A 14,651-nucleotide genomic window follows, 5' to 3' on the forward strand; every position below is an offset into this window, starting at 1 on the left:
GGATGGGAGCATGAGAGGCAGAGAGGATGGGAGCATGAGAGAGGATGGGAGCATGAGAGGCAGAGAGAGGATGGGAGCAGGAGAGAGGATGGGAGCATGAGAGAGGTTAGGAGCATGAGAGAGGCAGAGAGAGGATGGGAGCATGAGAGAGGCAGAGAGAGGACGGGAGCGTGAGAGAGGCAGAGAGAGAGATCAGTGTGTGCAGGTGCAGAGAAACACAGCTCTGGCTGGCAGGTCATTCTAAACTATCTCTGCTGTCAGTACATATTAAGGGGAGGAAGCTATTATACCTGAAGCAGTCGCTGTTCAGTCAGACAGTCGCTGTGCAGTCAGACAGTCGCTGTTCAGTCAGACAGATTATACAGAGTATCACACCAGCTATAGTATGATTAGGAATCTATTAGGATCCACATTATATGATGTAGCAATGTGGTGCCCGGCGGCACAGTTTATGATGTGGCACGCAACCATTGGTCGTGTTCCTCTGCTTAGACGTTGCAGACGCACGCCAGATCTTACAACGCCTGGATAGGTAGTTAACCTATCAGCTAACCACATCATCTGATACCTGGATAGGTAGTTAACATATCAGCTAACCACATCATCTGATACCTGGATAGGTAGTTAACATATCAGCTAACCACATCATCTGATACCTGGATAGGTAGTTAACATATCAGCTAACCACATCATCTGATACCTGGATAGGTAGTTAACGTAGCAGCTAACCCACATCATCTGATACCTGGATAGGTAGTTAACCATATCATCTGATACCTGGATAGGTAGTTAACATATCAGCTAACCACATCATCTGATACCTAGATAGGTAGTTAACCACATCATCTGATACCTGGATAGGTAGTTAACGTAGCAGCTAACCCACATCATCTGATACCTGGATAGGTAGTTAACCATATCATCTGATACCTGGATAGGTAGTTAACGTATCAGCTAACCACATCAGCTGATACCTGGATAGGTAGTTAACATATCAGCTAACCACATCATCTGATACCTAGATAGGTAGTTAACCACATCATCTGATACCTGGATAGGTAGTTAACGTAGCAGCTAACCACATCATCTGATACCTGGATAGGTAGTTAACATATCATCTGATACCTGGATAGGTAGTTAACATATCAGCTAACCACATCATCTGATACCTGGATAGGTAGTTAACATATCAGCTAACCACATCATCTGATATAGTCATCTTGTGCCCGGCGGCTCAGTCTATGACGTGGCACGCAACCATTGGTCAATGCAACACCTGCTCATGTCGTCCGGCAGGATCTGGACCAATGAATCCAGTCTCATTGAGGAAGGAGGAAGTCCAGCCAGACATTCCTTCAAAATAAAAGACACCCAAACTACTGTAAATTGCTTGGATTTTAAAATGTTTTTAAAAAGTTCTGTTATATGAAATAAAAAAGAAATTAAAAATCAAGAAAATGATATATCATTAGATTTATTCAAAGCCTCTTTTGTATTTAATTTATGACATATTACCACAGTGACATTATACCAAGGTTGGCAACAAATGATGTTATTAAAAACCATTAAGCTATTTACAGTGTTACTAAAGAATTAGCACATTAAAGGTCATTACGTAAGGAAGAGCTTTAATTAAAGTCAAAATGAATGAATCAACAGAAAGTTAAAGGAAGAGGCCTTTATCCAGATCTTCACAGGACTGTCCTGAACTCGAGGCCTTTATCCAGATCTTCACAGGACTGTCCTGAACTCGAGTCCTTTATCCAGATCTTCACAGGACTGTCCTGAACTCGAGTCCTTTATCCAGATCTTCACAGGACCATCCTGAACTCGAGTCCTTTATCCAGATCTTCACAGGACCATCCTGAACTCGAGTCCTTTATCCAGATCTTCACAGGACTGTCCTGAACTCGAGGCCTTTATCCAGATCTTCACAGGACTGTCCTGAACTCGAGTCCTTTATCCAGATCTTCACAGGACCATCCTGAACTCGAGTCCTTTATCCAGATCTTCACAGGACTGTCCTGAACTCGTCGAAGATGAAACTTGGCACATGGGCCTCGGCCACCTTTAAAAAACAGAAAAACAACAACAGATTATTATATGTATGTAAAATGTAATATTCCAGATAAATATCTATAGTATTTTCTTTCCCCCATGGGTGTTGTTGCTAATCCTGATCCTAATCTAATCCTAATCCAATCCTAATCCAATCCTAATCTAATCCAATCCTAATCTAATCCTAATCTAATCCAATCCTAATCCAATCCTAATCCAATCCTAATCCAATCCTAATCTAATCCTAATCTAATCCAATCCTAATCTAATCCTAATCTAATCCTAATCCAATCCTAATCCAATCATAATCCAATCCTAATCCTACCTTGCGAGGCAGTTTGGTGTAGCGTACATAATCCTCCAGAAACATCAGAGCTCCCACCACATCAGACGGCATGTCCGGGATCTTCTGACTGTAAAATAATGATTTACCCAAAATCTCAATTTCATTGAATTTGAAGCAAAATATAATCCACATATAATAGCACAGTGATCCACAAATGTACTTAATTTTACATTTCAAATTGTATTTATACAGATTAGATCTATGGAGATAACATTTGGGGGGGTTTTTTGCAAGAAAGAGCTGTTTGAAATAGCAGCCTTGGGCAACATTACAACACTAGCACTAAATGTATTATATATAAATACATCTGACTTTACTGTGATATCACTGTCACGTTCTTAAAATTAATGTGTATATGTGAGGTTTTTAAACTGGCAAATAAAAAAATCAATCAATCAATCAATCAATCAAAGGATGGATGGAGGGAGGGAGGGAGGGAGGGAGGGATAGAGGGATGGAGGGATGGAGGGAGGGAGGGATGGATGGAGGGATGGAGGGATGGATGGAGGGATGGATGGAGGGAGGGATGGAGGGATGGAGGGAGGGATAGAGGGATGGAGGGAGGGATGGATGGAGGGATGGATGGAGGGAGGGATGGAGGGATGGAGGGAGGGATAGAGGGAGGGATAGAGGGATGGAGGGAGGGAGGGATGGATGGAGGGATGGAGGGAGGGAGGGAGGGAGGGAGGGATGGATGAGTGGATGGATGGAGGGATGGATGAGTGGATGGATGGATGGATGGATAGAGGGATGGATGGAGGGATGGATGAGTGGATGGATGGATGGATGGAGGGATGGATGAGTGGATGGATGGATGGATGATGGAGGGATGGATGAAGGGATGGATGGATGGAGGGATGGATGGATGGATGGATGGAGGGATGGATGGATGGATGGATGGATGGATGGACATGTACCTGGTGCACTGTTCCATGACAGAGCGTATGAATTGCCCAATGAGAGCCAGGAACTGCTCTGTGTATCTGGAGTGGAACTGCTTGAGCAGAGTGAGCAGGCCCAGAACCAGAGGAGACCAGTCGACCGGGTCGGTGGCTTTCCTGCACGTCATCCCTGGACAAATAGGAGAACAGCCAATCACGTGGTGGACGCACTCAACATGGGTCAGGACCAGCCAATCACATGGTGGACGCACTCAACATGGGGTCAGGACCAGCCAATCACATGGGGTCAGGACCAGCCAATCACATGGTGGACGCACTCAACATGGGGTCAGGACCAGCCAATCACATGGTGGACACATTCAACATGGGGTCAGGACCAGCCATTCACATGGTGGACACACTCAACATGGGGTCAGGACCAGCCAATCACATGGTGGACACATTCCACATGGGGTCAGGACCAGCCAATCACATGGTGGACGCACTCAACATGGGGTCAGGACCAGCCAATCACATGGTGGACACACTCAACATGGGGTCAGGACCAGATATTACTTTTTTTTGTTAATTACATTTTTTGGGGGATTACTTATTTATATATTTTTTTACTGACGGATAAAATCAAATCAAGAGAGCAGAACATATGAAAGCATTACGCAACACTTATCCCCAATGTGGTCCTACATGGACAATTCAGACAGGAAGATGAATGAAAACACATCACCATGGTAACCGTTCCCCCTGGTTGTTCTGGAGAGGATGTGTCTCATTGGTCGCCTTTACACAGGCACTCATTGGTCGCCTTTACACAGGCACCCAGTAGCGTTGCAGTTCTTGACAAACCGGTGTTCCTGGCACTAGAGGTCTGCGCAGGACTGACTTCTTCATCCCTACTACCCTACCACCATACCATCAGGACCCAGGGGAACCCAGCCCTCTACCTGGTACCTACTACCATCAGGACCCAGGGGAACCCAGCCCTCTACCTGGTACCTACTACCATCAGGACCCAGGGGAACCCAGCCCTCTACCTGGTACCTACTACCATCAGGACCCAGGGGAACCCAGCCCTCTACCTGGTACCTACTACCATCAGGACCCAGAGGAACCCAGCCCTCTACCTGGTACCTACTACCATCAGGACCCAGGGGAACCCAGCCCTCTACCTGGTACCTACTACCATCAGGACCCAGGGGAACCCAGCCCTCTACCTGGTACCTACTACCATCAGGACCCAGGGGAACCCAGCCCTCTACCTGGTACCTACTACCATCAGGACCCAGGGGAACCCAGCCCTCTACCTGGTACCTACTACCATCAGGACCCAGGGGAACCCAGCCCTCTACCTGGTACCTACTACCATCAGGACCCAGGGGAACCCAGCCCTCTACCTGGTACCTACTACCATCAGGACCCAGGGGAACCCAGCCCTCTACCTGGTACCTACTACCATCAGGACCCAGGGGAACCCAGCCCTCTACCTGGTACCTACTACCATCAGGACCCAGAGGAACCCAGCCCTCTACCTGGTACCTACTACCATCAGGACCCAGGGGAACCCAGCCCTCTACCTGGTACCTACTACCATCAGGACCCAGGGGAACCCAGCCCTCTACCTGGTACCTACTACCATCAGGACCCAGGGGAACCCAGCCCTCTACCTGGTACCTACTACCATCAGGACCCAGGGGAACCCAGCCCTCTACCTGGTACCTACTACCATCAGGACCCAGGGGAACCCAGCCCTCTACCTGGTACCTACTACCATCAGGACCCAGGGGAACCCAGCCCTCTACCTGGTACCTACTACCATCAGGACCCAGGGGAACCCAGCCCTCTACCTGGTACCTACTACCATACCATCAGGACCCAGGGAACCCAGCCCTCTACCTGGTACCTACTACCATCAGGACCCAGGGAACCCAGCCCTCTACCTGGTACCTACTACCATCAGGACCCAGGGGAACCCAGCCCTCTACCTGGTACCTACTACCATCAGGACCCAGGGGAACCCAGCCCTCTACCTGGTACCTACTACCATCAGGACCCAGGGGAACCCAGCCCTCTACCTGGTACCAACTACCATCAGGACCCAGGGGAACCCAGCCCTCTACCTGGTACCTACTACCATCAGGACCCAGGGGAACCCAGCCCTCTACCTGGTACCTACTACCATCAGGACCCAGGGGAACCCAGCCCTCTACCTGGTACCTACTACCATCAGGACCCAGGGGAACCCAGCCCTCTACCTGGTACCTACTACCATCAGGACCCAGGGGAACCCAGCCCTCTACCTGGTACCTACTACCATACCATCAGGACCCAGGGAACCCAGCCCTCTACCTGGTACCAACTACCATCAGGACCCAGGGGAACCCAGCCCTCTACCTGGTACCTACTACCATCAGGACCCAGGGGAACCCAGCCCTCTACCTGGTACCTACTACCATCAGGACCCAGGGGAACCCAGCCCTCTACCTGGTACCTACTACCATCAGGACCCAGGGGAACCCAGCCCTCTACCTGGTACCTACTACCATCAGGACCCAGAGGAACCCAGCTCTCTACCTGGTACCTACTACCATCAGGACCCAGGGGAACCCAGCCCTCTACCTGGTACCTACTACCATCAGGACCCAGGGGAACCCAGCCCTCTACCTGGTACCTACTACCATCAGGACCCAGGGGAACCCAGCCCTCTACCTGGTACCTACTACCATCAGGACCCAGGGGAACCCAGCCCTCTACCTGGTACCTACTACCATCAGGACCCAGGGGAACCCAGCCCTCTACCTGGTACCTACTACCATACAATCAGGACCCAGGGGAACCCAGCCCTCTACCTGGTACCTACTACCATCAGGACCCAGGGGAACCCAGCCCTCTACCTGGTACCTACTACCATCAGGACCCAGGGGAACCCAGCCCTCTACCTGGTACCTACTACCATCAGGACCCAGGGGAACCCAGCCCTCTACCTGGTACCTACTACCATCAGGACCCAGGGGAACCCAGCCCTCTACCTGGTACCTACTACCATCAGGACCCAGGGGAACCCAGCCCTCTACCTGGTACCTACTACCATCAGGACCCAGGGGAACCCAGCCCTCTACCTGGTACCTACTACCATCAGGACCCAGGGGAACCCAGCCCTCTACCTGGTACCTACTACCATCAGGACCCAGGGGAACCCAGCCCTCTACCTGGTACCTACTACCATCAGGACCCAGGGGAACCCAGCCCTCTACCTGGTACCTACTACCATCAGGACCCAGAGGAACCCAGCCCTCTACCTGGTACCTACTACCATCAGGACCCAGGGGAACCCAGCCCTCTACCTGGTACCTACTACCATACCATCAGGACCCAGGGAACCCAGCCCTCTACCTGGTACCAACTACCATCAGGACCCAGGGGAACCCAGCCCTCTACCTGGTACCTACTACCATCAGGACCCAGGGGAACCCAGCCCTCTACCTGGTACCTACTACCATCAGGACCCAGGGGAACCCAGCCCTCTACCTGGTACCTACTACCATACAATCAGGACCCAGGGGAACCCAGCCCTCTACCTGGTACCTACTACCATCAGGACCCAGGGGAACCCAGCCCTCTACCTGGTACCTACTACCATCAGGACCCAGGGGAACCCAGCCCTCTACCTGGTACCTACTACCATCAGGACCCAGGGGAACCCAGCCCTCTACCTGGTACCTACTACCATCAGGACCCAGGGGAACCCAGCCCTCTACCTGGTACCTACTATCATCAGGACCCAGGGGAACCCAGCCCTCTACCTGGTACCATACCATCAGGACCCAGGGGAACCCAGCCCTCTACCTGGTACCTACTACCATCAGGACCCAGGGGAACCCAGCCCTCTACCTGGTACCTACTACCATCAGGACCCAGGGGAACCCAGCCCTCTACCTGGTACCTACTACCATCAGGACCCAGGGGAACCCAGCCCTCTACCTGGTACCTACTACCATCAGGACCCAGGGGAACCCAGCCCTCTACCTGGTACCTACTACCATCAGGACCCAGGGGAACCCAGCCCTCTACCTGGTACCTACTACCATCAGGACCCAGGGGAACCCAGCCCTCTACCTGGTACCTACTACCATCAGGACCCAGGGGAACCCAGCCCTCTACCTGGTACCTACTACCATCAGGACCCAGGGGAACCCAGCCCTCTACCTGGTACCTACTACCATCAGGACCCAGGGGAACCCAGCCCTCTACCTGGTACCTACTACCATACCATCAGGACCCAGGGAACCCAGCCCTCTACCTGGTACCTACTACCATCAGGACCCAGGGGAACCCAGCCCTCTACCTGGTACCTACTACCATCAGGACCCAGGGGAACCCAGCCCTCTACCTGGTACCTACTACCATACCATGTTCAAAGGTTCTTAAATCTTTTGTCTTGCCCGTTCACCCTCTGAATGGCAGACATACACAATCCATGTCTCAATTGTTTCAAGGCTTAAAAATCCTTCTTTAACCTGTCTCCTCCCCTTCATCTACACTGATTGAAGTGAATTTAACAAGTGACATCAATAAGGGATCATACCTTTCACATGGAAAGAGCAGGTGTCCTTAATGTTTTGTATACTCAGTGTATATGTCATATGATGGTGAAAAATTGAATTTCCCCTGTGAGTATCAATAAAGTTGCTTGAAACTCACCTTGATTTCCCGTGAGTACCGTAATTTCCGGACTATAAGCCGCAACTTTTTTTCCCATGCTTTGAACAATGACGCGGCTAATATATGGATTTTTCCCGCTTTCAATTTTTTTTCTCTCCAAAAAAAACACATTCTGTGACGTGCTCAGTTTTTTGGCGGCATGAAGCTTTCATTAGACCAATGAAATTGCCGAACGGGTTAAGGTCAAACAACTTTGTTTAGATTAAATCGAGCGCTCTCAAACTTCCCATCATTCTGATTACGGTAGTCATTTTGTCACCCTCATCATGGCAAAGACACGGAGAAATGCATATGATGCCGCTTTCAAGTTGAAGGCGATTGCTCTGGCTGTTGGAAAAGGAAATAGAGCTGCTGCACGGGAGCTTGGTCTTAATGAGTCGATGATAAGACATTTGAAACAGCATCGTGAGGAATTGACTCAGTGCAAAAAGACAACTAAAGTTTACTGCTAATTTTGTATTTTTTGTTACAAGCCGTGTTTCGTTAAAGCCTGTGTAAAGTTCATTTGTTTCAATGTACCGGTAGGCACCTGCGGCTTATAGACATGTGCGGCTTATTTATGTTCAAAATAATAATTTTCAAAAAATTCAGTGGGTGCGGCTTATATTCAGGTGCGCTTAATAGTCCGGAAATTACGGTATCAATAAAGTTGATTCAAACTCACCTTGATTTCCCCTGTCAGTATGAATAATGTTGACTGAAACTCACCTTGGTTTTTGCTGTACTGCAGTTTAGGCAGCTGAGCGATGATGAAGAGGAAGTTGACGATAGGAAAGTAAGGCAGGCGCTTGGTTGTAATGTAGATCTACAACATATAGAACAGGTGAAGTAAGGGAGGTGCTGGGTTGTAATGTAGATCTACAACATATAGAACAGCTGATGTAAGGGAGGTGCTGGGTTGTAATGTAGATCTACAACATATAGTATTAATAGTAGTGGTAGTAGTATTAACAGTAGTAGTAGTAGTATTAATAGTAGTAGTAGCAGTAGTATTAACAGTAGTAGCAGCAGTATTAATAGCAGTATTGACAGTAGTAGTAGTAGTAGTAGTGGTAGTAGTAGTATTAACAGTAGTAGTAGTAGTAGTAGTAGTATTAACAGTAGTAGTAGTAGTAGTATTAACAGTAGTAGTAGTAGTATTAACAGTAGTAGTAGTAGTAGTATTAACAGTAGTAGTAGTAGTATTAACAGTAGTAGTAGTAGTATTAGTAGTAGTAGTAGAATTAGTAGTAGTAGTATTAACAGTAGTAGTAGCAGTAGTAGTAGTAGTATTAATAGTAGTAGTAGCAGTATTAATAATAGTAGTAGCAGTATTAACAGTAGTAGTAGCAGTAGTAATAGCAGTAGTAATAGTAGTAGTATTAATAATAGTAGCAGCAGTAGCAGTAGTAGAAATAATAATAGTAGTAGTATTAATAATAGTAGCAGTAATAATAGTAATAATAATTAGAAGCCAGACCTTGTTGAGTGGGTTGTGAATGCCTGCTGCCTCCAGAGAGGCTGTGATCTCATACAGCAGGTTGTTGTCCTCCTTGGGGTATGGAAGGCTGGGGTCCTGGTAGTGGGCTTCTATATCAGCCAGTAGAGACCTACGGTAGAAACAGCAGACACCTGACTATTCAACACAGCCTTTAAATGACAGATAAAAACTATTATAGCAACATTACTTTACCGGGTTCACACTCTTAGGCCGAGTTTACACACGCAGACAAATTCTGAACTTTTGCCCGATTACTGGTAAAAGAGCTGATCCGATTGGTCAAAAGACCTATTAGTGGTAAAAGAGCTGATCTGATTGGTCAAAAGATCAATTAGTGGTAAAAGAGCTGATCCGATTGGTCAAAATACCAATTAGTTGTAAAAGAGCTGATCCGATTGGTCAAAAGACCAATTAGTAGAAACATGCATGTTAAAATTAAATATGTTCTGACTTTTCCATGTCTAGTGATAAGAAACTCCATGACAACGGCCATCCCTTTCATGACAAGCAACAATCACTCTTCCCCGTTTCAAATGAACAGTAAAACCCTTTACTTTTAAAGCCTGCAAGGTATACCATCTTTTATTAATAATTAAAACATGTACGAGCCTTCATAACGTCTTATAACAAAAGACTTATAACAAAATGTCATGTCTCTCTAACGCATCATCTCAGATGGGCACTGACTTGTTGAGGTTCTCCAGCGCAGCGGCCAGGTGTTTGGAGTCAAACTTGCAGGAGTAGTTCAGCTCGTTGGCGATCTGTTGCCTCAGGATCTGCATCTGACCAACCTGAGGGAAAACAACCCCGTGTCACTTCCATACAGGGATTGAACCCCGCTCTCCCCGGTGGGGAAGGGTATATACACACGCGTCTCTACGTCAAGACTTGAGACCTCCAGAGACTTCTACAAGATTAGAATTGTTTTTTCCTTCTTCTTCTTCAAGTCACTTTGATCTCCCTTTTTGTCTGTATACCGCAATTCAGCGTTTAGACTGTGAGTGTGTAGAAGACAGCTCAACTTGTAATAAACCTTGGAGGTACAGTTGAAGTGGGAAGTTTACATACACCTTAGCCAAATACATTTAAACTCAGTTTCACACAGTCCCTGACATTTAATCCTAGTAAAAATTCCCTGTCTTAGGTCAGTTAGGATAACCACTTTATTTTAAGAATGTGAAATGTCAGAATAATAGTAGAGAGAATGATTTATTTCAGCTTTTATTTCTTTCATCACATTCCCAGTGGGTTAGAAGTTTACATACAATCAATTAGTATTTGGTAGCATTGCCTTTAAATTGTTTAACTGGGGTCAAACGTTTCGGGTAGCCTTCCACAAGCGTCCCACAAAAAGTTCTTCCTGACAGAGCTGGTGTAACTGAGTCAGGTTTGTAGGCCTCCTTGCTCGCAAACACTTTTTCAGTTCTGCCCACAAATGTTCTATGGGATTGAGGTCAGGGCTTTGTGATGGCCACTCCAATACCTTGACTTTGTTGTCCTTAAGCCATTTTGCCACAACTTTGTAAGTATGCTTGGGGTCATTGTCCATTTGGAAGACCCATTTGCGACCAAGCTTTAACTTCCTGACTGAAGTCTTGAGATTTTGCTTCAATATAGCCACATAATTCTCCTTCCTCATGATCTCATGATGCCATCTATTTTGTGAAGTGCACCAGTCCCTCCTGCAGCAAAGCACCCCCACAACATGATGCTGCCACCCCCGTGCTTCACGGTTGGGATGGTGTTCTTCGGCTTGCAAGCCTCCCCTCTTTTCCTCCAAACATAACGATGGTCATTATGGCCAAACAGTTCTATTTTTGTTTCATCAGACCAGAGACATTTCTCCAAAAAGTACGATCTTTGTCCCCATGTGCAGTTGCAAACCGTAGTCTGGCTTTTTTATGGCGGTTTTGGAGCAGTGGCTTCTTCCTTGCTGAGCGATCTTTCAGGTTATGTTGATATAGGACTCGTTTTACTGTGGATATAGATAGAGTGTCCTGACTCTCTGAGGTCATTAAAGATCCCATGACACTTATTGTAAGAGTAGGGGTGTTAACCCCTGGTGTCCTGGCTAAATTCCCAATCTGGCCTTCATACCATCACGCCCACCTAATCATCCCCAGCATACAATTGGCTCATTCATCCCCCTCCTCTCCCCTGTAACTATTCCCCAGGTCGCTGCTGTAAATGAGAACATGTTCTCAGTCAACTTACCTGGTAAAATAACGGTAAAATAAAAAATAAAAAAGGTACACCTCCAATTGACTCAAATGATGTCAATTAGCCTATCAGAAGCTTCTAAAGCCATGACATCATTTTCTGGAATTTTCCAAGCTGTTTAAAGGCACAGTCAACTTAGTGCATGTAAACTTCTGACCCACATTGTGTTACAGTGAATTATAAGTGAAATCATCTGTCTGTAAACAATTGTTGGAAAAATTACTTGTGTCATGCACAAAGTAGATGTCCTAACAGACTTGCCAAAACTATAGTTTGTTAACAAGAAGTTTGTGGAGTGGTTGAAAAACGAGTTTTAATGACTCCAACCTAAGTGTATGTAAACTTCCGACTTCAACTGTACATGTTATTGTGGCCAGTGTGTTAACCCTACAGCAGGTTCTGCACCGTCACCCATCTTAGATTATAGTAATCTAGAGAACGATCACTGAACGAAGAGGTTGTGTAGTTCATAACATTAAGTTGGTATTGCTAAAACAGGTCAACGAAACACAGCACCTTCATGATGGATTCCAAGTACGGACCCCAGATCTTCTGCGTTTTGGCGACAGCGTTGGCGTAGACTTTACTGGCATTTGCTGACAGAAAGAAGACAAAGAAATGCAACAGTGAGTGATGACGGCCTGGACAGTCATAACCAGAGGATAATGTTCCCTGGTCATAATCTCCTGTTCACTGGGAGGATAATGTTCCCTGGTCATAATCTCCTGTTCACTGGGAGGATAATGTTCCCTGGTCATAATCTCCTGTTCACTGGGAGGATAATGTTCCCTGGTCATAATCTCCTGTTCAGTGGGAGGATAATGTTCCCTGGTCATAATCTCCTGTTCACTGGGAGGATAATGTTCCCTGGTCATAATCTCTGGGTCCTGTTCAGTGGGAGGATAATGTTACCTGTTCAGAATCTCCTGTTCAGTGGGAGGATAATGTTCCCTGGTCATAATCCCCGGTTCACTGGGAGGATAATGTTCCCTGGTCATAATCTCCTGTTCAGTGGGAGGATAATGTTCCCTGGTCATAATCTCCTGTTCACTGGGAGGATAATGTTCCCTGGTCATAATCTCCTGTTCAGTGGGAGGATATTGTTCCCTGGTCATAATCTCCTGTTCACTGGGAGGATAATGTTCCCTGGTCATAATCTCCTGTTCACTGGGAGGATAATGTTCCCTGGTCATAATCTCCTGTTCAGTGGGAGGATAATGTTCCCTGGTCATAATCTCCTGTTCACTGGGAGGATAATGTTCCCTGGTCATAATCTCCTGTTCAGTGGGAGGATAATGTTCCCTGGTCATAATCCCCTGTTCAGTGGGAGGATAATGTTCCCTGGTCATAATCTCCTGTTCACTGGGAGGATAATGTTCCCTGGTCATAATCTCCTGTTCACTGGGAGGATAATGTTCCCTGGTCATAATCCCCTGTTCACTGGGAGGATAATGTTCCCTGGTCATAATCTCCTGTTCAGTGGGAGGATAATGTTCCCTGGTCATAATCTCCTGTTCAGTGGGAGGATAATGTTCCCTGGTCATAATCTCCTGTTCAGTGGGAGGATAATGTTCCCTGGTCATAATCTCTGGGTCCTGTTCACTTGGCACCAAATGGAAGAAAATGACAATTTTTTTTGGTTTCCACTGCAAAAAGTTGTACACAACCCTGGTAAGAATCCTTCCTGAGCTGTTGATACCTACCCACAATACCTTTGACGGGATTGACAGCGCTCAGCATGGCTTTAAAGACATCCACCATAGCCTTGTCTCTCAGGATGGTCTTCTGAAACACCGACAGGAAGTTCTAACGGAACAAAAAACCTGTCATGTTACGGAACCTTGAGGGGAAGCAATAACAAACCCGGAAACACTTGAATGACTCTAAATGTATTCAAGATTTAAAAACAGGTGAGCCGACTCACACTGCAATATGTGCTTGTTGAATGATAATGACTGGCGTTGTCTCTACAGAAAAGTAAAGCTACGAATGACAGTATCTGTATTAAAACATAACAGCAAACTCATATTGACCTCAATATCATGATTGTTTGAAGTACAAAAAAAATGGGTACAAGCTGGTTAAATAAAAAGGTTAAATAGTTGTTAGGACTGAGGTAGTAAGGTTCCATAGCATCCTAATAGATAGGAGAGTTGTATTCATAGGCTGGCAGGCTGGGTTTCATAATATCATGTGACCTGCAGTTCCTTGACGATCATGAAGCAGAGTAGCCTGTCGAGCCCGTTGAGGCCGAAGGTCCCCAAGGTGTCCTGTATCTCAGAGAACAGACGGTTGTTGGTCACTTCCTGGTGGGTCTTCAGGTCGTACCAGGTGTTCAACTGGTCCATGTAACACGTCACTCTGGGAACACAGGTAACAGGTCAACCGTAGCATTATTAAGACATATTTTCAAAGCACTGAGAAGAGAGTAAACCCAAAACAGACGTGTTAAAAGAACACCAACGCTACCTTCCATAACTAATCTTCAAATAGCCACCCTTTCGCCTTGATGACTGTTGGAAAAGCATTCCAGGTGAAGCTGGTTGAGAAAATGCCAAGAGTGTGCAAAGCTGTCATCAAGGCAAAGGGTGGCTATTAACTTGTTTGGTTACTACATGACTCCATATGTGTAATTTCATTGTTTAAAAAATATATATATATATTCTACAATGTAGAAAATAGTACAAATAAATACCCTTGAATGAGAAGGCAGTGTACCTATAAGCTCACAGACTGATGCCACCAAGATGACATGGAGAGAGATACCTACTTGGGGTCTGTGATGCGGAGGATCTCTCTACAGAGTCGTCCTATGAAGGTGGCCGACTCATCGACCGAGGGGAACTTGGGGATGGGGATATGAGTCGACTGGTAGACACTCTGCCAATCCTGGATCTAAGAAACACAAAGAGCTAAACATTAGCCGTTT

At 46.6% G+C, this 14,651-nt stretch overlaps 1 protein-coding gene across 2 annotated transcripts in view; it reads right to left on the reverse strand.

Moving 5' to 3' along the window:
• Positions 1-1,458: 1,458 nt before the first annotated feature.
• washc5 (WASH complex subunit 5) overlaps positions 1,459-14,651 on the reverse strand; it is a 48,037-nt gene continuing 34,844 nt past the window's right edge. For both annotated transcript variants that reach the window (XM_082958936.1, XM_082958929.1), the window contains exons 20-29: positions 14,493-14,617; positions 13,921-14,083; positions 13,426-13,528; positions 12,239-12,318; positions 10,190-10,293; positions 9,482-9,611; positions 8,731-8,827; positions 3,322-3,475; positions 2,384-2,471; positions 1,459-2,068 (exon numbers count right to left, since the gene is read on the reverse strand). In XM_082958936.1, coding sequence (XP_082815062.1) covers positions 2,012-2,068; positions 2,384-2,471; positions 3,322-3,475; positions 8,731-8,827; positions 9,482-9,611; positions 10,190-10,293; positions 12,239-12,318; positions 13,426-13,528; positions 13,921-14,083; positions 14,493-14,617 — 1,101 coding nt within the window. In that variant the 3' untranslated portion in view covers positions 1,459-2,011. The remainder of the gene's footprint in view (positions 2,069-2,383; positions 2,472-3,321; positions 3,476-8,730; positions 8,828-9,481; positions 9,612-10,189; positions 10,294-12,238; positions 12,319-13,425; positions 13,529-13,920; positions 14,084-14,492; positions 14,618-14,651) is intronic.

The sequence above is a fragment of the Salmo salar genome, chromosome 02 (genome assembly GCF_965601325.2).
Source record: "Salmo salar chromosome 02, fSalSal1, whole genome shotgun sequence".
In the NCBI taxonomy this organism is placed as follows: domain Eukaryota; kingdom Metazoa; phylum Chordata; class Actinopteri; order Salmoniformes; family Salmonidae; genus Salmo; species Salmo salar.